The 21,654-nt window shown below is 43.4% G+C and overlaps 1 protein-coding gene across 3 annotated transcripts in view; it reads right to left on the reverse strand.

The window, feature by feature from the left end:
- The window catches only part of ATP8B1 (ATPase phospholipid transporting 8B1), a 141,827-nt gene that overhangs the window by 32,135 nt on the left and 88,038 nt on the right, over window positions 1–21,654 (reverse strand). For all 3 annotated transcript variants that reach the window (XM_032293580.1, XM_032293579.1, XM_032293581.1), the window contains exons 5-15: window positions 19,314–19,412; window positions 19,138–19,199; window positions 16,182–16,254; window positions 16,005–16,075; window positions 14,539–14,621; window positions 14,248–14,406; window positions 13,666–13,754; window positions 10,895–11,085; window positions 6,947–7,155; window positions 3,938–3,981; window positions 2,593–2,749 (exon numbers count right to left, since the gene is read on the reverse strand). In XM_032293580.1, coding sequence (XP_032149471.1) covers window positions 2,593–2,749; window positions 3,938–3,981; window positions 6,947–7,155; window positions 10,895–11,085; window positions 13,666–13,754; window positions 14,248–14,406; window positions 14,539–14,621; window positions 16,005–16,075; window positions 16,182–16,254; window positions 19,138–19,199; window positions 19,314–19,412 — 1,237 coding nt within the window. The remainder of the gene's footprint in view (window positions 1–2,592; window positions 2,750–3,937; window positions 3,982–6,946; window positions 7,156–10,894; window positions 11,086–13,665; window positions 13,755–14,247; window positions 14,407–14,538; window positions 14,622–16,004; window positions 16,076–16,181; window positions 16,255–19,137; window positions 19,200–19,313; window positions 19,413–21,654) is intronic.

Consider the following 21,654-nt stretch of genomic DNA (forward strand, 5'->3'; position numbering starts at 1 on the left):
GTCCTTTTCAAGGGATCCTTTCTTGGTACTTTATGGTCAAAAGCCAAAATCAATTTTTTTATCGAAGCTCCTGCACTAGAAACCTAACAGGTCTCTATTCTCAGTGGATACAGCAATTGCCTATCTTATAGTGGAAGAAGAAAGACTCCCCAGGTGGTATAATCCTTGGCTTCAAGTGACAGTGGGACAAAGAGCTACAGAATGTTAGGCTGGAAGGGGCTTCTTTTTGTTTTTTTTGTTTTTTGAGACCGAGTCTTACACTGTCGCCCAGGCTGGAGTGCAGTGATGCCATCTCAGCTCACTGCAACCTCTACCTGCCGGGTTCAAGCAATTCTCCTGCCTTAGCCTCCCAAGTAGCTGGGACTATAGGTGTGTGCCACCACGTCCGGCTAATTTTTTGTATTTTTAGTAGAGATGGGGTTTTACCATGTTGTCCAGGATGGTGTCAAACTCCTCATCTATCCGCCTCAGGCTCCCAAAGTGCTGGGATTGCAGGCGTGAGCCACTGTGTCCGCCCCTGCTGGAAGGGACTTTGAACATGCAACCTTCTTACTACAACACAGAGGAAGGTGGTTCTCAGACAGGGACCCAAACTGGGCTGACTCATCTCTAACACGTGGTCCAGGGCTCTTCCCATAACGTCCCACTGGGGAAAAATAAAACAGGGACCACAGGATGGATTAACGTTTGCCTAAGTTGGCCAGTTAGCCCTCAAAATACTATCATGTACTCAGAGAAGTGTACAATAATTGTGCTAATGAGTAAAAATCAAAGGGAACCAGGTGACTTTGTAATATCACACTTTATGCTTATTGCATGAGGAAAATTGGCGTGGTGAGTCAGATAGACTTGGACCTCGGCTTCCCTGATTCATGACCTGGTATCATCCCTTTCTATCTATCCCCGCAATGCTGATAAACCCTTCCATGTGTCCACCCTAATTTGAACTCTGTAACCTTGCTTCGTTACAATATGAGATTCATCTTTGGAAAATATGTTTCTTTGAAACTTGCTGAAAGGCATCACGTACAGCTTCTATATATTTAGGTGTTTTGTTTTGTTTTTGTTTTTGTTTGAGATAGGGTCTCAGTCAAGCACCCAGGCTGGAGTGTAGTGGTGGGACCATGGCTCACTGCAGCCTCGATCATCTGGGCTCAAGCAATCCTCACCTCAGTCACCTGAGTAGCTGGGACTACAGGCATGTGCCATCATGCCAGCTAATTTTTTATATTTTTTGGTGAGATGTGGTTTTGCCATGTTGCTCAGGCTGGTCTTAAACTCCTGAGCTTAAGTAATCTAGTCACCTCGACCTTCCAAATGCTGGGATTACAGGTGTGAGCCACCAAGTGTTAGCCTACACATTTAGGGTTTTTTGTTTTGTTTTGTTTTTGTTTTTTGATTTGGAGTCTTGCTCTGTTGCCAGGCTGGAGTGCAGTGGCCCAGTCTCGGCTAACTGCAACCTCTGCCTCCCAGGTTCAAGTGATTCCCCTGCCTCAGCCTTCCGAGTAGCTGGGACTACAGGCACATGCCACCACACCTGGCTAATTTTTTGGTGTGTATTTTAGTAGAGGCAGGCTTGCTCCATGTTGGTCAGGATGGTCTCGATCTCCTGACCTTATGATCCTGCTGCCTTGGCCTCCCAAAGTGCTGGGATTATAGGTGTGAGCCACTGCGCCCAGCCCACATTTAGTTTTTATGCATATTCCTTCCCTGGAAACTTCATACCTGCTACATATGAAACATCAAAATTGAGAACAGAGAGGGACTTATGTATGTTGCACTGACTGAAGTAAAAAGTGGGAGATGTAGTGAAGTGGATGAAGTGAATGAAATGAGGGAATGAAGCAAAGGCATATTACGCTTCATTACAGAAACACCAAAAGAACTACTTTTGCTTTTTCTATAAAGTGCACGTATGTCTATATAATTTATCATTATGTCCATTTGTGATAGAATGACTAGCTTTCCTTGATACAGGACAAACTTGCTGTGACAAAGCTGGCACAAACTGCATTTAAGGTTTCTGCAAAGGAACCTACAAGCCATTCTGGCTTGTTCCCATGAAATTCACATTAATTATGCTCCTTTACATGGAAAAGTTACCTTAAAGAGATCCAGGCTGTGGCTGATGTCATTTCAAACCCAGACTATAACAGAATCTAGTAAATAAGAGAATATATCTGAAATTATTTGGTAGAAAAGATTAGCCACGTTCAAAGTCCATTTCTTATATAGATAAGGCTTGACTTTTCACTCTGAGCAAATGCTCAGTAATAATGTGTGGAGAAAAGTTAGATTCTTTTATCATAATTCAAGTATCAACCATTTCTCAATCAGATTTCATTTATAAAGTGAAAAAAACACACGTGGAGCTATAATTATGAATAAGATGTAAATTTTCAGGGACAAGAAGCTTGTTTCCTACTTTGCTCTTTCATAAACCATCTAGTGGTAGGTGCCGAAAAATATTCACTGCATTCGAATATGAGACAGATGTGTGTACTACTTGACATGCATTTGAGTCATAAGTACGAGTTACCTGCAAATGAAAAACCTGATCTCCAATGCCTGAGACGCCAGAGAAACACTCACCATCAATCCTATCCACCATGACCGTGTGGCAAACTGCGAGCAAGAAGAAGAACTGTCGCACTTCCGGCTCCTTCCCTGATTGGATTTGCTCAATAAGATAGTGGTCATAAAATGCAAACTTCCCATCAGCATATGTGTTCCAGCTAAAATCAACTTGCTGAAAGAAATAGAGAAAAGCAAAATATGCTTTTATAAAATATTTTTGACTTAACAAATCACATGAATTTTTCTTCAAAGTCAGGCAATCCACTCACTCATTTCTTTGTATCCTTTGAAATGCAAAAACCACCTTCGGATTTTAGCATATTCTTAAATGTCAAGAGGCTCACAGCTATCTTAAATAAAGACACTTTTTTTTTTTTTTGAAACAGGGTCTCACTCTGTCATCCAGGCTGGAGTGCAGTGGCTCGATCTCAGCTCTCTGCAACCTCCGCCTCCTGGGTTCAAGCAATCCTTCTGAGTAGGTGGGCCTACAGGCACGCATCACCATACCTGGCTAACTTTTGTACTTCTTTGTAGATATGGGTTTTCACTGGTCTCGAACTCCTTGACTCAACTGATCTGCCTACCTTAGCTTCCCAAAGTGCTGGGATTACAGGCATGAACCACCATGCCCAGTCAAAAGGTACTATGTGGTAGATTAAACTGTGTTCCCCCAAGAGATGTTGAAGTTCTAACCTTCTGGTACCTATGAATGTGACCTTATTTAGAAATAGGATCTTCACAGATGTAATCAAGATCAAATGAGGTCATACTTGATTAGGGTGGGTCCTAATCCAATGACTGGTATCCTTATAAGAAGGGAAAATGTGCTGGCCAGGCATGGTGGCTCATGCCTGGAATCCCAGCACTTTGGGAGGCTGAGGTGGGTGGATCATGAAGTCAGGAGATCGAGACCAGCCTGACCAACATGGTGAAACCTTGTCGTTAAAATACAAAAATTAGCTGGGCGTGGTGATGCACGCCTGTAATCCCAGCTACTCAGGAGGCTGAGGCAGGAGAATCGCTTTAACTCAATAAGTGGAGGTTGCTGTGAGCCAAGATCGCATCACTGCACTCCAGCCTGGGCGACAGAGTGAGAATCTGTGTCAAAAAAAAAAAAAAAAGGAGAAATGTGAATACAGAGACACACAGACACACAGGGGGATACCATGTGACAACAGAGGTAGAGACACAGAGTTGTGTTTCAAGTCTCTAAGTCGAGGAACACCAAGGACTGGGGTAACCACCAGGTGCAGGGAAGAACAACAAGTCTTCCCTAGACCTTCAAAGGAAGCGTGGCCCTGCTGCGACCTTGACATACATCCCCAGCATCCCAAACAAGTCTTCAGCTTTAAGGTCTTACCTCTATTTTGTTATGGTTGTGTTGAGAGGCATCCCGATGGTCCCCTGAGAAACAAATAGGACAAAGCAAATTGATTCTCCACCTGTGTCCAGAAACCCCTCCTCGCCTGGCTTTGCTCAATAATGGTGGTGGTGAGACCACATATGACCTGGAAAGGCTGAAATATTTATTATCTGGCTCTTTACAGAAAACGTTTGCTGACCCCTGGTCTAGATATTCAAATACTGGTCCCTCTCTACTATATTATCCTAGGGGCCTGAATCATATCCTTTGAAATGCTTTACCTCTCCCAAGTCAGAAGGACCCACACGTGTGAGCCACGTCCTCAGCCCCTCAGCATCCCTCCATCCTCACGGATACTCCTTATGAGAAAAAGCACTCACAGTGTACAGTTTCCTACAAGTAGGAAGTATATTTTCATTTCCCTACATCATTTTAAACAGTTGTGCTATTAAGTCTATTTGAAATAGAGAACACTCTATTTAAATATAGTATTAGCCTTATTATTTGTAAACTTACAGAAAATTACATTTCTAAATGTTTCAGAAAATAAGAACTGAAATCAACCTTTAAAACAATTGGCTGGGTGTGGTGGCTCACTCCTGTAATCCCAGCACTTTGGGAGGCTCAGATGGGTGGATCACCTGAGGTAAGGAGTTCAAGACTAGCCTGGCTAATATGGTGAAACTCCATCTCTACCAAAAATACAAAAATTAGCCAGGAATGGTGGCACATGCCTGTAGTCCCAGCTACTTGGGAGGCTGAGGCAGGGGAATCACTTGAACCTGGAAGGAGGAGGTTGCAGTGAGCCAAGATCACACCATTGTACTCTAGTCTGGGTAACAGAGTGAGACTCTGTCTCAAAAAAAACAAAAACAAAAACAAAAAACAACTGTAGGCCAGGTATGGTGGCTCATGCCTGTAACCCCAGCACTTTGGGAGGCAGAGGCAGGTGGATCACTTGAGGTCAGAGGTTCAAGAACAGCCTGGCCAACATGGCAAAACTCCGTCTCTCCAAAAAAAAAAAAAAATTAGCCAGACATGGTGGTGTGCAGCTGAAATCCCAGCTATTCGGGAAGTTGAGGCAGGAGAATCATGTGAATCTCGGAGGCAGAGGTTGCAGTGAGCTGAGATCACACCACTGTACTCCAGCCTGGGCAACACAGCGAGACTCCATCTCAAAAACAACAAAGAAAACAAAAACAACTGTAGTGAAATACACATAACAAAATTCACCATCTTAACAATTTTTTTGTTCGAGTAAGGGTTTCACTCTGTTACCCAGGCTGGAGTGCAGCGGTGAAAACCCAGTTCACAATAGCCTCGACGTTCCTGGCCTGAGGTGATCCTCCTGCTTCAGCCTCTCAAGTAACTGGGACTACAGGCACATACCACCATGCCCAGCTAATTTTTGTATTATTACTATTATAGAGATGGGGTTTTGCCACGATGCCCAGGCTGGTCTCGAGGGATGTGCCTGCCTCAGCCTCCCAAAGTGCTGGAATTCAGGCATGAGCCACTGCATGCCAGCCAACCAATTTTTGTTGTTGCTGTTTTGAGACAGGGTCATGCTCTGTCACCCATGCTGGAGTGCGGTGGTGTCATCTTGGCTCACTATAGCCTTCAACTCCCTAGCTTAAGGGATCTTTCTGCCTCAGCCTCCCAAGTAGCTGGGACTATAGGCATGCACCACCATACTCTGCTAATTTTTTAAATTTTGTAGAGAAGGGGCCTTGCTTTGTTACCCAGGCTGGTCTAGAATTCTGGGTCTTGAGCAATCCTCCCATCTTGACCTCCAAAAGCGTTGTTATTATAAGCCTAAAACACAGCACACAGCCCATTTTAACCACTTTTAAGCATGCAGTTCAGTGGCATGAAGTATATTCATACTATTGTGCAGCTGTTTCATCTTGCAAAATTGAAACTGTACACATTAAACAAACTCCCAATTCCCCTGCCCTCCCCCTCCCCTGCCACCCACCCCTGGTAACCAACATTCTACTTTGTCTCTATAAATTTGATTATTCTAAGTACCTCATATAAGCAGAATTATACAATATTTGTCCTTTTGTGACTGGCTTACTTCACACAGCCTAATGTCCTTAACCCATTTATGCCTAGTGTTCCATTATTGGAATGCTAAGCATGTGGGAGTTATTTATACCCTACTGCTCAAGGTCACCACGAAGGTCTGATTGTAAAAATTCAAAAAATTGCAACCTCCAGCATAAATGAGTTCAGGTTAATCTGTGTTGTGGCATTTGTCAAATTTTTCTTCTGAATAATATTCCACTGTATGCATAACACATTTTGTTTATCCATTCATCCATCGATGAATGCTTGGGTTGCTTACATCTTTTGGCTATTGTGAATAATGCTGCCATGTACAAATACCTCTTTGGTGTACAAATACCTCCTTGAGTCCCTGTTTCAGTTATTTTAAGTATATAACCTGAAGTGGAATTGCTAGATCGTACAGTAATGAGACTTCTAATTTTTTTTTCTTTTTCTGAGGGAGAGTCTCATTTTGTTGCCCAGGCTGGAGTGCAGTGACATGATCTTGGCTCACTGCAACCTCTGCTTCCCGGGTTCAAGCAATTCTGCCTCAGCCTCCCGAGTAACTGGGATTACAGTCATGTACCACCACCACACCTGGTTAATTTTTATATTTTTAGTAGAGACAGGGTTTTGCCTTGTTGGCCAGGCTGGTCTTGAACCCCTAACGCCAAGGGATCCACCTGCCTCAGCCTCCCAAAGTGCTGGGATTATAGGCACGAGCCATTACACCCAGCTGTGAGCCCACTTCTGTCTGCTGTCCTCTTTCACGCATGTGTCCCCAGTGCTGTCCATGGTGCTCCTCTGGCATTCAGCTGGAGAATGGCCTACACAGCAGGACTCTGCATCGAGAGGGCACCAGCAACCCCAGGAGACAGGCTGTGGTCCAGTAGTGCCCTGTACAGGGCAAGCAGCCCCCACTTACCCAGAAAATGAGTGAGGGCTTCCACTCACCATATATCTGCCCATTGATACAGCACTTTTTAAAGGTCATGATATTTTGTGTGAGCGTCCCCGTCTTATCAGAGAAGATATAATGGATCTGCCCGAGTTGTTCATTGAGCGTTGTGGTTCTAGCTTTTGCGGGTGTGTCCTTCTCAGCATAGTACATTTGTAGGTCCCAGTTGATGAAGTGACTCTGTCCAAGACGAATCACTTCCACGCTAGGAAGACAGAAGATTATTTTCCTTAGAGAGCTCAGATATGAGTGGCAAGTAGTAGAGACTTTATTCTCATTGTACAGACAAGAATAAGCTGCTTATCTACTGCTATGGTCTGAATGTTAGAATCCTCCTCCAAATTTGTAAGTTGGAGGGGGATTCTAACCTAATCCCCAATTCAACAGTATTGAGGTGGGGCCTTTAAGGTCATTAAGTCATGAGGAGTCCACCCTTATGAATGGAATTAGTGCCCTTATCAAAGTGACCCAAAGGAGCTTGCTTGCCCCTTCTGCCATGTGAAGAAGTAGCTAGAAGGCACCGGCTGTGGCGATGAAGCAGAAAGTGAGCCATCACCAGACCCAGAAACTGCCAATGCTCTGATGTGAGCCATCCCAGCCTCTAGATCTGTGAGCAATAAATTTCAAAGGTCTTTTGTTACATCAGCCCAAACTAAGCCTCTACAGGGAGACAAGGTGATGCACTCAGCCTCCGGTTTCTCCTAACCACATGCATCATTCTCAGGCTTCAGGGTCAAGCTGATTTTAGACAAGTAATTTCCATTCAAAATTACTCAGTGAAATTTCCCACTCATTCCTGGGCACATTTACCCAGGGCACCCATGTTCAGAATACACAGTCCACCAGAATGGATAACACAGCAACACTGCAGACAGAGCTGCAGACACAGCAAGGCCTACTCTCTTTTCCCCCATTCCCCATTGTACCTAGGGGCAACTGGAATGGCTGTGTTCACCTTTGTCCTCAGTGGTAGGGCAGAGGGAGTGAGAGTACCCCAGGGTACGGACTCCACTGTGCTCTCAAATAGGCAAATGACTTTTGGCAAATACTCCTAAATTATTATAAGGTAATAGAATATCCAAAATAAGATATTCTAAAAGGATCATCTGAAATTTAAAACTACAAGGGACATTACGGATCTCAGTTTTAAGGAAGCTGTTTACATAGCCTGCAATTGTTAGGTGGGCAAAGGAAGTCCACAACAGATTAAACAGATGGAAAAATAACTCTTTCCCCATTTCTCTCCCTTCCATAACTATTTCCTAAGTATCTACTACATACCAGATATACTGTTCTAGGTACAGGGAACATGCCTGTAAACAAAACAAAGTCCGTGCTCTAAAGGAGGCCACTTTCTATCAGAGACAGACAAATAAATATACTAATAAAGAAAGGCTGTATCGGAGGTGAAAGTTCTCTGCAGAAAGTCAAAGCAGAGGGCCAGGTGCAGTGGCTCATGCCTGTAATCCTAGCACTTTGGGAGGCCAAGTTGGATCACTTGCGATCAGGAGTTTGAGACCAGTCTAGGCAACATGGTGAAACCCCCTCTCCACTAAAAATAAAAAAAATAGCCGGATGTGGTGGCAGGTGCCCCGTAGTCCCAGGTTCTCAGGAGGCTGAGGCAGGAGAATTACTTGAAGCCAGGAGGCAGAGGTTGCAGTGACCCAAGGTCATGCCACTGCACTACTCCAGCCTGGGCAACAGAGCAAGACTGCCTCAAAAAAGGCTGGGCGCGGGTGGCTCATGCCTGTAATCCCAGCACCAGCACTTTGGGAGGCCAAGGAAGGTGGATCATGGTGAAACTCTGTCTCTACCAAAAATACAAAAATTAGCTAAGTGTGTTGGGGGACACCTGTAATCCCAACTACTCAGGAGGCTGAGGCAGGAGAATCACTTGAACAGGGAGGCAGAAGTTGCAGTGAGGTGAGCTCATGCCACTGCACTCCAGCCTGGGCAACAGAGCGAGACTCCGCCTCAAAAAAAAAAAAAAAAGAAAGAAAGAAAATCAAAGCAAAGCAGGGTAAGGAGAGACAATCCCCAGGATGGAGAAGTGAAGGTCAGAAACAGAATGAGTCAGGAAAGACCACGGTAATAAGGTGCTGTCTGAGTAGAGGCCTTTTTAGTGAAAGGGCAGCAGATAGATACCTAGAGGAGGATGGTCCCAGCAGAGAAAAGACCAGGTGCAAAGGCCCTGTGGCAGGAAGAATATCAAGGGAGTTAGAGTGGCAGAAGCCCAGCGAGGTGAGCTGAGGTGCAGAAGGTATGGGCGGGGTGCAGGGCTGAACACCAGATCACACATGGGGCCTTGGAGGGTGGGTTTATTCTGAACGAGGGTTGAAGTCAAAGCAGCGATACTATCTGGAAGAACTTGCTCCAACATGTTTTCAAAGGACTTTTATCTCCAAGAAAAATAAAGAAATCATGTTTGTCACATGACATACCTTTTATAATACACATTGATAGTTTTAGGCTAAATTATCTGTGTAATAGTTCCCTTGACAAAGGTAACACTCATCTCAGTTTTTTTTCAAAGTTGCTGTGGAACAGATGTTCCTTCATGTTAAAAGAATAACAGTAACTACATGTAATCAAATTAAAGATAAAGCAAATGCACATGTAATAACATTAAAATAAAATAATGCCTCTAATTATAGGTGTGTATGTGATCCCTAAGTCTCTTGGGCGATACTTTATCAGAAGTAGGAATGAACTCTGTCTGCTGGGATATTCCAAAGCACTAACCCTACCAAAAAGGTCTCAAAGTCAATTGGTCAAGGGCAGTGAACTTTCATACTAAAGAAAGAAAAAGGCTGGGCATGGTGGTTCACGCCTGTAATCAAAGCACTTTGGGAGGCCAGATCACCTGAGGTTGGGAGATCCAGATTAGCCTGGCCAACTTGGCGAAACCCCATCTCTATGAAAAATACAGGCGTGGTGCCTGTGAACCCAGCTACTCAAGAGGCTGAGGCAGGAGAATTGCTTGAACCAGGAGGTCGGAGGTTGCAGTGAGCAGACATGGCATCATTGTTATCCAGCCTGGGCAACAAGAGCAAAACCCCATCTAAAAAAAAAAAAAAAAATACCAGGCACAGTGGCTCACACCTGTCATCCCAGCACTTTGGGAGGTGGGCAGATAACAAGGTCAGGAGTTTGAGACCAGCCCGGCCAACATGGTGAAACCCTGTCTCTACTAAAGATACAAAAAATTAGCTGGGCATGGTGGTGGGCACCTATAATCCCAGCTACTCAAGCTCTGAAGCAGGAGAATCACTTGAAGCTGGAAGGCGGAAGTTGAAGTGAGCTGAGATTGCGCCATTGCACTCCAGCCTGGGCAACAGGGTGAGACTCCAGTGCAAAAAAGGAAAAAGTAAAAAAGGGAGAAGTATCAGCAGATCAGCTGCTTACCACTTGTCAGAGATATGCCCCTGACTTTGTTGTTGTGATGGACATTGAACATTTTGAGAGGCTGATGAAGGACAGGACATTTCTTTCCTACTAGGAGGTAGTGGCCAGAAAACACCTGTTTTCCACCATGGTCGTGGGAAATGATAATACGGAAGGCGCAGATAAGAGGTGAAGACAGCCTCTGAAAGGGAAAACTAAGTTTTTCCATCACCTGCTAACTCTTCCCCTCCTCCCAGGAAGAGGGGAAGCCTGGGCTTTGGAACCTGGTGAGAAAGAGCCTTACTAATAAGACAATGATTACAGGAGTAGCAATCGATCTTTGAACTTCACTAGTCTTAACTGCAAAAAGGATGAGATAAAAGGTACCTGGCACAGAGTGGATATGCAGATGTTAATTTCCTTTTCCTCTCTGTGAATGTGATTTTCTTACCTGTCCTTTGTGACCTTTGAAACAATGATTGCTAGAAATGAAGGTGCTACCTTGGGAAAAGGTACAACATTCTTCCATTAGGGCAAACTGCCAGAGAGGACAGCCTTACCTGACATAGAGAGAGATGGGTACCATAGTGTTCAGAACAATGATGTAGCCCCAGAAATTGAAGAATCCACGGAGGGAGGGTGTAGCATCTTCTCCGTCATAGAGGTACCAAGAGTAATTGCCCACCTGTGCTTCCCAATAAGCATGGCCAATGGCAAGACCAGCAGAAAGCAGAATGAGAACGACAATGATCTAGAAGGCAGGAAATGTATAAATGCATTCTGAAGATGGATTTCCAACCTCTTGCATTTCTAAGATGCTAATTAATCTTACTCAATATTTTATGTTTAAGAATTTAGTAGTCTGTAAAAATAATATATGCAAAATAAAAACAGTGCCAACATAATGCTTGGAAAGTCTTTGATTGCTATGGTTGACTGATGTATTCTACATCTCCCACAGAAGGTGAGGTTTTGTTCCCAAAATTATCTTTCGAAAGAGAAGGTGGTGTCTTATATTCAAATCCTTAAAGAGTCTTCTGTTACAGGGCATTCTCTCAATTACTTTTACTTTGAACAGTAACATACTGTTTGGGGAAGATACTTTACTTAGCATGAAACAACTTCCAACAATGCTGAATTGGAACGCTTATAGAAATATTCAACGGAATTTTTTTTTTTTTGAGACAGAGTCTCACTGTATTGCCCAGGCCGGAGTGCAGTGGTGCCATTGCAGCTCACTACAAACTCCGCCTCCCTGGTCCAATGATTCTCAGGCCTCAGCCTCCCCAGTATCTGGGATTACAGGTGTGCGCCACCATGCCCGGCTAATTTTTGTCTTTTTAGTAGAGACAGGATTTCACCATGTTGGCCAGGGTGGTCTCAAACTCCTGGCCTCAAGTGATCGGCCTGCCTCAGTCTCCCAAATTGCTGGGATCACAGGTGACTCTCACCCAGCCAGAATTTTTTTTTTTTTTTTTTTAGGGCAAGAAAATTTCACCTATATTTGGGCCATTATTCCTTAAGGTGTAATGTCACAAGTATTGCATGACATTGTAAAATAAGATCACTTAAGAAGCAATATGATAAGTATTATGTTGCAGAAGTTATGAGCATATACTTATGGAAGGAATAAAAAGTCAACTATCATGGTAGTGCTTGGGGATTTGCAAGTGGGAATAAAATTTTCAGAGACAAATTTAAATTTCTGGACACAGACTCCAAAAGTGCTATATCTCAACTTGGTCATGGAAGTAACCAGAGTGCCAACAGAGTGTCATACTCATGACCACAACCATGACACCGAAGATGAATCTGAAAAGTTCAAATACAATTTTCACAAAATGAGAAAACAGGGGAAAATGTTTCTTAAAAATTATTACTTTTATATGATTTTAAGTATGTATAGGCAATCACAGAATAAGTATTAGAAGTATGTATTCAAATTCAACTAAATACTTGAAAAAAATTTTCATTGGGAAATGGAAGGAGTGCTCTTAATATTTGGGGGTCAGTATATGGGCAGAAGAGTGAACACAGCAGGTCTGAGATTGCTTCCTCTGAAGGCTTGCTTGCAAGGTTAGCCCTTGGCTGGTATCTAAGGACTTAGATGGGAGGATATCCTGGTTCCTTATTTTTTATTCTCTGATAAGAATAGCTCATAGGCTGGGTGCAGTGGCTCACACTTGTAAGCCCAGCACTTTGGGAGGCCAAGGTGGGCGAATCATTTGAGGTCAGAAATTTGAGATCAGCCTGGCCAACATGGGGGAACCCTGTGTCTCCTAAAAATACAAAATTTTAGCTGGGCGGGGTAGCAGGTGCCTGTAATCCCAGCTACTCGGGAAGCTGAGGCAGGAAAATTGCTTGAACTCGGGAGACGGAGGTTGCAGTGAGCCAAGATCGAGCCATTGCACTCTAGCCTGGGCAACAAGGGCAAAACTCCATCTCAAAAAAACAAAAAAGAATAGCTCAGGATGCCTAACTGTGCAAAAAGCATGGTTCATGCTGACCATCTGCATTCCTGTGGGGAGTCTGAAGTGTTTTTTTTTTTGTTGTTGTTAAAGACCGTTGACACTGAGTCTCTCATGAGCTTCCCTGGTATAGATGACATTTCACATGTGGTATCATTAATTGCTGCTGGGAGAATTAAGAGTCTGTGTGTGGCTTGGGAAGGGAGTGTGGGGGTGGGATGGCAGGCTTTTGGAAGATTGTGCCTGGTTTCCTTTGCACTTCGCCCCATGAGCCTTTGGCTGATCTTGCTTTCTCTCTCCTTTTGTTGTAATGAGTCACAGCTGTAAGTACGATTATGTGCAGAGATCTGAGTCCTTCCAATGAATCATCAAACCTGGGAGTGGTCTTGAGGATCCTGACATACTTTATTTTTAGCCTTGCCTTGTATTTGGAGTTATACAGTATATGCTGGGGTAGGGAAGAGGAGGTTTGCTTTTCAGAGAACTGACTTATGGGAAAGTAACAGCAATGACATCAACCCTACATTGACTTTGGGAGTTCAGCTTCACTAATTTATCTAGGGCTTCCTGGTTTTCCAGTTCCAATCATCAAGGCACTTAGGCCACCCTATAACTAAAATTTCCCTTCCCAAGGGGATTCTCCTGTTAGAAGTGTAGCATTTCTGAGAAAAAGTGAGGCATTTCTGAAAAAAAAAAAAAAAAAAAAAAATCCCTTCTTCCTGCATTTGAAGCTTGGAGTGCCCAAGCATTTTTCTATTCCACCTAAAGAGATAAAATTTCTTTGTATTAGAAAAACATAAAATAATATTGGCACAAAAGACAGCAATCTAGATGAGAGATCTACTGAGATTGAAAATAAATACCGTATAAACCATGTAGTTCATCAAGTAATCAATTTTAGTTCTTTTAAATCTGGTTTTCCCACTATTCTTCATTATTTTAGTGTCAGCACCTGAAAATGGAAAATTCAATGTGATCATCAATTGGGAAAATCAATTCGCTAGCACGTCAATAAAATTACCCTTCTTGGTTGGGCATGGTGGTTCAGGCCTGTAATCCCAGCGCTTTGGGAGGCTAAGGCAGGCAGATCACCTGCGGTCAGGAGCTCGAGACCAGCCTAGCCAACATGGCAAAACCCTGTCTCTACCAAAAATACAAAAATTAGCTGGGCATGGTGGCACATACCTGTAATCTCAGCTACTTGGAAGGCTGAGGCAGGAGAATCACTTAAACCCAGGAGGCAGAGGGTTCAGTGAGCTGAGATGGCGCGACTGCACTCCAGCCTGGGCTATAGAGCGAGACTCCAGCTCAAAAAAAAAAAAAAAAAAAAAATTACTCTTCTTTTGGTTTTGATGGAGAAAGGACAGAAACTCTTCTTTTGGTTTTGATGGAGAAAGTCTTTAAAGCTCATAGCAGATTAATTTCCCAAGAAACTGTGAAAGTACCTGCAAAAACGACTAAGCCATGGCAGAAATCGGTATTCCTAATCACACAGCCACGTAACAAAATTTTATCAGCATCCAAAGGAAACCTTGTTTTTCTCCAAGATAGTATTCCTGTAAACTTATCTAGTCGGTTATTGGGTTCTTCACATTCAATAAAACCTTTGAAAAATATAAGATTTACATAATTAGTCTCATATAAAAGATTTTCTGGTTTTAATCAATAGAAATTGAACCAACCAACCAAATTAATTGCTAAAACTTAAAGCAAAGTACGACATGTTTCCTACAAACCATCAAACGTTGCCAATGCATCTTCTCTTTGGAGATACTGGTCTGTGATTTCAAGTGACATCTTAAACTTTAAATTGGTTTCTCTAAAGGAAAGGGAAAAAATGAATTAAATGAACAAATTTTGGAGTTCGAAATGGAAGTTAATCACCCACAGTTACATTAGCCATACCTGGACATGAAGGCTAAATAATTAGCTGTTTCTATTTTCAAACTCTGTTCACCTTGGAAATTCAGGTTTGGATAAGATTATCCCCTGAGCTAGAGAAAATTTCTGACCTTGGGAAATGTTGGCTCCCTTCACAGTTGGTTGTTGTGAAGGTTAGGACAGAGGCACCCACAAACATCCTTCTCATTAACTTGACCCTTTCCACCAGCTGGGACTACCAAACTGCTGTTTGAAAATGTAGCATCTAATATTTAATCACATTAAGATGATTCTATAACACATATTTGTTACAGAAATTCCGTTTCGCCTCTGTCAAATTCCTTTCCAGAGTGAATAGCTGGATCACATGTTTTTGAAAGATAATTTTATTTGGGAAAGGAGGTGGTAGCTTTACTCCCAATTGCCTCACCATAGTGCAAGGTAAGGTCCCTGTGTGTGGGCACAAGGGCAGGCCAGGGACATGTGCTCTTGAGGGCGAGGCTCCCTTCTCATGACTGATGGCTTTATATAGGATTCACAAATACACACCCAGGAATTTCCCTAGACTAGGTAAGTTCATTCTCAACCTCACCAATCTGTTCTGACAGGTCACGTTAGGAACTTATGTCTTTGCAAAGCTTTAGAATCTCTCATGGAAATAACAGCAGTTTTGTAGTTAAGAATAAACAGTCAGGCACGGTGGCTCATGCCTGTAATCCCAGCACTTTGGGAGGCAGAGGCAGGCAGATCACTTGAGGTCAGGAGTTTGAGACCAACCTGGCCAACATGGTGAAACCCCGTCTCTACTAAAAATACAAAAATTAGCTGGGTGTGGGGGTGGACACCTGTAATCCCAGTTACTCAAGAGGCTGAGGCAGGGGAATTGCTTGAACCCAGTGAGTGTGGAGGTTGCAGTGAGCTGAGATAGCACTCCTGCACTCCAGCCTGGGTGACAGAGTGAGACTCTGTCTCAAAATAAATAAGTAGTCTATTGAAAAGACTTTAAAAATCTGTTCTTTTTTCTGACATAGATAATAACCTCGATATTATTTATAACTGTCTGGACACTGCTCAGCAGTTGATAAGGGGCTCAGACACACATGCTTCCATCTGATCCTTTTACCTTCCAAGAGGTGAAGACAGGCAGGTGATAAGAGCTCCACTTTACAGAAGGGGCAAAGGTGAGATCGGTAGGGACAGGCAGCAGGTGGCAGAGGCAAGGCTAGATCTCAAGCCCTCTGGTCCAGAGTGCCCCTATTTCAATGGAATGCATGTGCCTTCAAAGGCCAGCTTTAAATCAGGCCCATCGAGACACACTTACCCATCCAGTTCTGCTGTTTCCACGTAGCAGAGGCTGTTAGGCTCAGAGCTGGACAGCAGGAGAATGTCAGCCTGTCCAAAACAGAACACACAAATAACACCGAGACCTCGAGGGAGAAGACGCGTGCAGGGGCTGGGGGAGAACAAGGAACGGGAGAAGCAGAATTGGCTCACTTACTGGAACAAAGTCATTTTTCCTCAGACGAATGACATCTCCAACTTGAATGTCTTTCCACTTGGCAACTTTGAACCTAAGGATTAAAAATAATGAAGAATTTATTGAATTTTTAAGTTACAGGCAAGGGAATTACTATTCTTTCTGGATGTCACAGATTCTGAAAAACGTGTAAGTCATAGAGAAAATGCTACAATTTTGCTCTTTAATGATGTAAACATATCAAGTGGGAATGAAAATCGTATTGACCCCTGAAGGAAGCAGTGATGGCGGTTTTGATATCTTCTTTCCATCTAGGTCATGGAAGGAAGAGTTTATGGGGGCCACTTATGTGTGTGGTAGGGAAATACCTACCACCCCCTTTTGGTTTTCCTTATGTCCAGTTCACCCCTCTTGCTGTGTTCCTTCCCAGTGACCCATCACTGCTCTGTGCTGGTCCCAGGAAAGGGGAACCCACATTATGACATGCATGTGGGCCACTCAGAGTCTTTGTGGGGCTTCAGAGCTTGCCTCTTCTCTGCTGTTTAAATTACCTTTGTTATTTATTTATTATTATTAATTTTTATTGAGACAGAGCTTCACTCTGTCTCCCAGGCTGAAGTGCAGTGACATGATCTCAGCTCACTGCAACTTCTGCCTCCCAGGGTTCAAGCCATTCTTCTGCCTCAGCCTCCTCCCAGTAGCTGGGACCACAGGCACGTGCCACCATGCCTGGCTAATTTTTCTATTGTTAGTAGAAAGGGGATTTCACCATGCTGGACAGGCTGGTCTTGATCTCCTGACCTCAGGTGATCCACTCATCTTGGCCTCCTAAAGTGTTGGGATTACCGGTTTGAGCCACCTCACCTGGCCTGTTAACTTCTTAACTGTAAAGGCTTAATTGACAAAGACACTGCATTCCCTTTAAGGCCCCAAGGCTATACCCACATTGGATTATGGGCAGTTGCCTGATGGAGCTTTGTGTTGTCCACACAACGTGTGTTTACACAACTCCTTCAGCCTCTCCAGCGGATGATCTTCAGGGCTTTGCTCATGTGTTGACATCTTTTCCAACATTCCCTTGCTAAAGTGATTTTTCCCTTCCCTGTACCATCAGAGCATTTTGTTTCTATCTTTTTTATTCTGACATGGATTTTATTAGAATGATGTGCATAGGTGTCTCATCTTCTGTCTTGAACTGTAAGTTTCTCAAGGATACTGTCCTGCCTGCAACATGTAGAAAGCAGTCCGCACGTGTTTGTTAAATTAATATAGTCAACTGTGACCAAAGCACCAGCTCAGCCATCAGTAATGAGTTGTTTTCTGAGCAAGAGCCTCCAGGCAGAACTGCAAATTCAAGCGCTAAAAATAGTGATTAAGGCCTAATTCCAAGACTTTATGTGTCAACACTGAAGAAAATAACCTGACTTACAGCCACACTTCCACTGTGTCTAATTCAAATCTAGACTATACCAAGCTATAAATATGTTTTGATGACTTTTTTTCCCTTGCAAATAAGGAAATTCTGTTTCAGAGTTACCTTTTAAGTGTCAAAAGACAAAATCACAACAATTTATAAAGATCTTAATTGGCTTTCGTTGCAATTCTAGCATTGGGAAACACTTCATTCAGTAAAATGGAATAAGTGTACCAATGAACCTAGCAGAAGAGGTTGTTGTTGTTAAGATGAGGGTCTCGCTAAGTTGGACAGGCTGGTCTCAAACTCCTGGCCTCAAGTGATCCTCCTGCCTCGACCTCCCAAAGTGCTGGGATTACAGGTGTGAGCTACCATGCCTGACCAGACCATATGTTTAGCCTGCACCATAGCTGCCCACGTTGGTAAAGAGGAACTCTGGGTTGCCCTGAATTTGGAAGTCTAGGGTGCATATCTGGCAGGGTCATGGCCCAAGCAGCCCCTGCAGTGGGGTCACACATATAAGAACTTGAGCATCAGCAGGGCAGAGCACAGGAGGTGTCCTCAGAGGAAACTGGAACATCTGATAGAAGAATCTAACAGAATTGCCTCCCAGTAGCCCTGCCAAAGAGATGCTAGCATATCCATTTGTCATTTCAGACTTACATGCAAATTTCTAATTTACAATTTCAGAAATATTGAAATGTAAAATAAAATTTCATTTATTGAAAGATAAGCCAAAATTTTTTTTTTAAATCCTGGAGTTAAGAATTGTGTACTAAATTCTTGTAACGTTAGGGGAACTGGGGCATAAACATATATTTAAAATGTATTTTAAATCTCCAGGTCATTTTTGGCCATAAATGAATGGGAGATAAACATATAGTGATTAGATGTCTGCCTCCAAAGAAATTAAGTTTATTATTATGGTAGGCTCATTATGTCCGCTGTGTGTATCTTTTGTACATGTGAAAATCTTTAAAACAATATTATAGTTTGAAACTTTTAAAAGTGTTGATATGTTAAAAATTTTAATGAATATTTCCTATAAAATTTAGTACCCCAAATTGTCATCCCTTTATCTATTTTTCTCATTATCCTTAATAGACTTATTACCACAGGGGCACATATTCAATAAAAAGATAATTTAAGGCCAGGCATTGTGGCTCACACCTGTAATCCCAGCATTTTCGGAGGTTGAGGCAGGCGGATCACTTGAGGTCAGGAGATCGAGACCAGTCTGGGAAACATGGTGACACCCCGTCTCCATGAAAAGTACAAAAAATGAGCCAAGTGTGGTGGTGCATGCCTGTAATCCCAGCTACTTGAGAGGCTGAGGCAGGAAAATCGCTTGAACCTGGGAGGCGGACGTTGCAGTGAGCCATCATGCCACTGTACTCCAGCCTGGGCGACAGAGCGAAACTCTGTCTCCAAAAATAAGAAAAAAAAAAAAGTTAATGTACTAATAGCCTTCTCCATTCTAATAATGATCTCTGAATATGTTTCTAGACAGAGTTAAGCATTACATCCTTGTAAATCAGTTACTAATTAAAGAAGACACAGTACCTGCCATCCTTAATGACTTCACACGTCCTATTGTTGATTTCCCTATCCATTTTATGGCGAGCCTTGAGAAGAAAGATGGGGAAATGCTGTTTTAAACATCTCAATGTGGAAGGAAAGAATGCCAAAGTCAATTAAACTCAAAGCAATGAGTAGAACGTTGTATGAGAACTCCTCACCACATCGTCCACCAGGTCTTTGATTGCAGTAATGCCCAGCACCAGAAGCAGAGGGAATAGTGTGGTGTACCACGCCAGGGTAGAGATTTGAGGAATTGCCTGAAAAAAAAAAAAAAAGGGCTTATGTGTGTGCCCATGAAGGCATATCACGCTGATTCCTAATTCTAAGCTTGCTAATTCTGTGTCGTCTCCGTCATCACACAAGTCTACATCCTGCAGAGTGTGGAGGAAAAGCTCTTCAAGCACCTGGACAACCTCCTTCTAGTGGTTCTCTCTAGCTTCTGGACATCTGGAACAAAGTCTAGAGGGCAGTGGCTCCTGAAATTATCTCATTGTGACCTTAAGTGGTCACCAAGGAGGCTTTGTATCATGACACATAAAAGAGAATTGCTGTAAATTTTTTGTGAAAATTATATTTAACTGGAGGTGGGAAAGTAGGACTGGCAAGGGGGAAGTTGCTTTAACTTTTTTTTTTTTTTTGAGATGGAGTCTCATTCTGTCACCCAGGCTGGAATGCAGTGGCACAATCTTGGCTCACTGTAACCTCTGTCTCCCAGGTTCACTTGATTCTCCTGCCTCAGCCTCCTGAGTAGCTGGGATTACAGGTGTGTGCCACCATGCCTGGCTAATTTTTGTATTTTTAGTAGAGACAAAATTTCACCATGTTGGTCATGCTGGTCTTGAACTTCTGACTTTGTGATCCACCCGCCTCAGCCTGCCAAAGTGCTAAGATTACAGGCGTGAGCCACTGCGCCTGCCTTTTATTTATTTATTTTTTTGAGACCGAATCTCCCTCTGTCATCCAGGCTGGAATGCATTGGCACAGTCTTGGCTCACTGCAACCTCTGTCTCCCATGTTCAAGTGATTCTCCTGCCTTAGCCTCCCGAGTAGCTGGGATTACAGGTGCGTGCCACCATGCCCAGCTAATGTTTTTTTGTATTTTTAGTAGAGATAGGATTTCACCATGTTGGCCAGGCTGGTCTCGAACTCCTGACCTGAGGTGATCTGCCTGCCTCAGCCTCCCAAAGTGCTGGGATTACAGGTGTGAGCCACCACACCTGGCCAAAGTCATCTTAACTTTTAAGGAATGCATGCATAATAGGCTCTACATTGCAGGTTTCTCAGCCAGTGGTTTCTGAGGATCCCATGTTGGAGGCAAAGATGGCAGGAGGTACTAGCTGCCTCTGAAAGCAAGTGAACAGGGAGAGCATCTCTGAGGGCATTAGAAGAAAGTGTGTCCTTCATGGTTATCGCTATTGGCCCAGCCAAGAAAGTGAGTTGACCTTGCAGGATGCCCTGTCTCCATCAAGACAGCCTCCAAATTTAAATAAAAGTTTGGGATGCAAGTTTAATAAAGTTATCTTGTAACCATCCTCCTGATCACGGAGCCATATAATGTAGTGGTTAAAATGACAGGCTTTGGAGTCAACTCCTAGATCCAAGTCTTGGTCAGCTCTACCATTTATGGCTTGTGGGACTTTGAGCAAGTTACTGTAGCTCACTAGTCCTCAGCTCTTCTCTGCAAAATGGAGGTCATGCTGGTCCTGACCTTATAGACTAGAAGAATTAAGTGTAGTGACAGTGCAAGTGAAGAAGCTGCCTACGGCTATTGCTGTTACCCTAATTTGGATTGCTGACCTTAAAAGAAGATAACTAGGCTGCAGCTGGAAGACAGAAAGATTCTTCTTCCCATATACAGTGAATATGTGAAATCTCCTCTTCCCTGCTAGAAGGAAGGGAAAATAGCCTACTTCCTACAGAGCGGCGCCTTAGACTTTGTAGTGCTAACCTCTACACACTCCTGTCTAAGCATCCCACTTGATAACAGGGCATGCTTTGCTATCTGACTTGCACGTCTATGGTTTCCTAAATCTATTGAGTATCTATTTCTCTTTAGCATTGTCTCTTCTTTTTCTCTCCTCTCCACTCATCCTCCCATCCCCACCTAGACACACATTCTACCCCATTTTCATAAAACCTTAGAGGGTCAATCCCAGCAGGTGAAACTTTTTCAAATTCAATGCTTGCTGTAAAGAATCTGATAAAGTGCCGGGAGCTGTGGCTCACACCTGTAATCTTAGCACTTTGGGAGGCTAAGGCGGGTGGATCATCTGAAGTTAGGAGTTTGAGACCAGCCTGATCAACATGGTGAAACTCTGTCTCTACTAAAAATACAAAAAGTAGCTGGGTATGGTGGCGGGCAACTGTGATCCCAGCTACGTGGAAGACTGAGGCAGGAGAATCTCTTGAGTCCGGGAGGCAGAGGTTGCAGTGAGCCGAGATCGCACCATTGCACTTCAGCCTGGGTGACAAGAGCAAAACTCCATCTCAAAAAAAAAA

This window comes from Sapajus apella, unplaced genomic scaffold (assembly GCF_009761245.1).
Source record: "Sapajus apella isolate SASKATOON/1434 unplaced genomic scaffold, GSC_monkey_1.0 scaffold30, whole genome shotgun sequence".
NCBI classification, from domain to species: domain Eukaryota; kingdom Metazoa; phylum Chordata; class Mammalia; order Primates; family Cebidae; genus Sapajus; species Sapajus apella.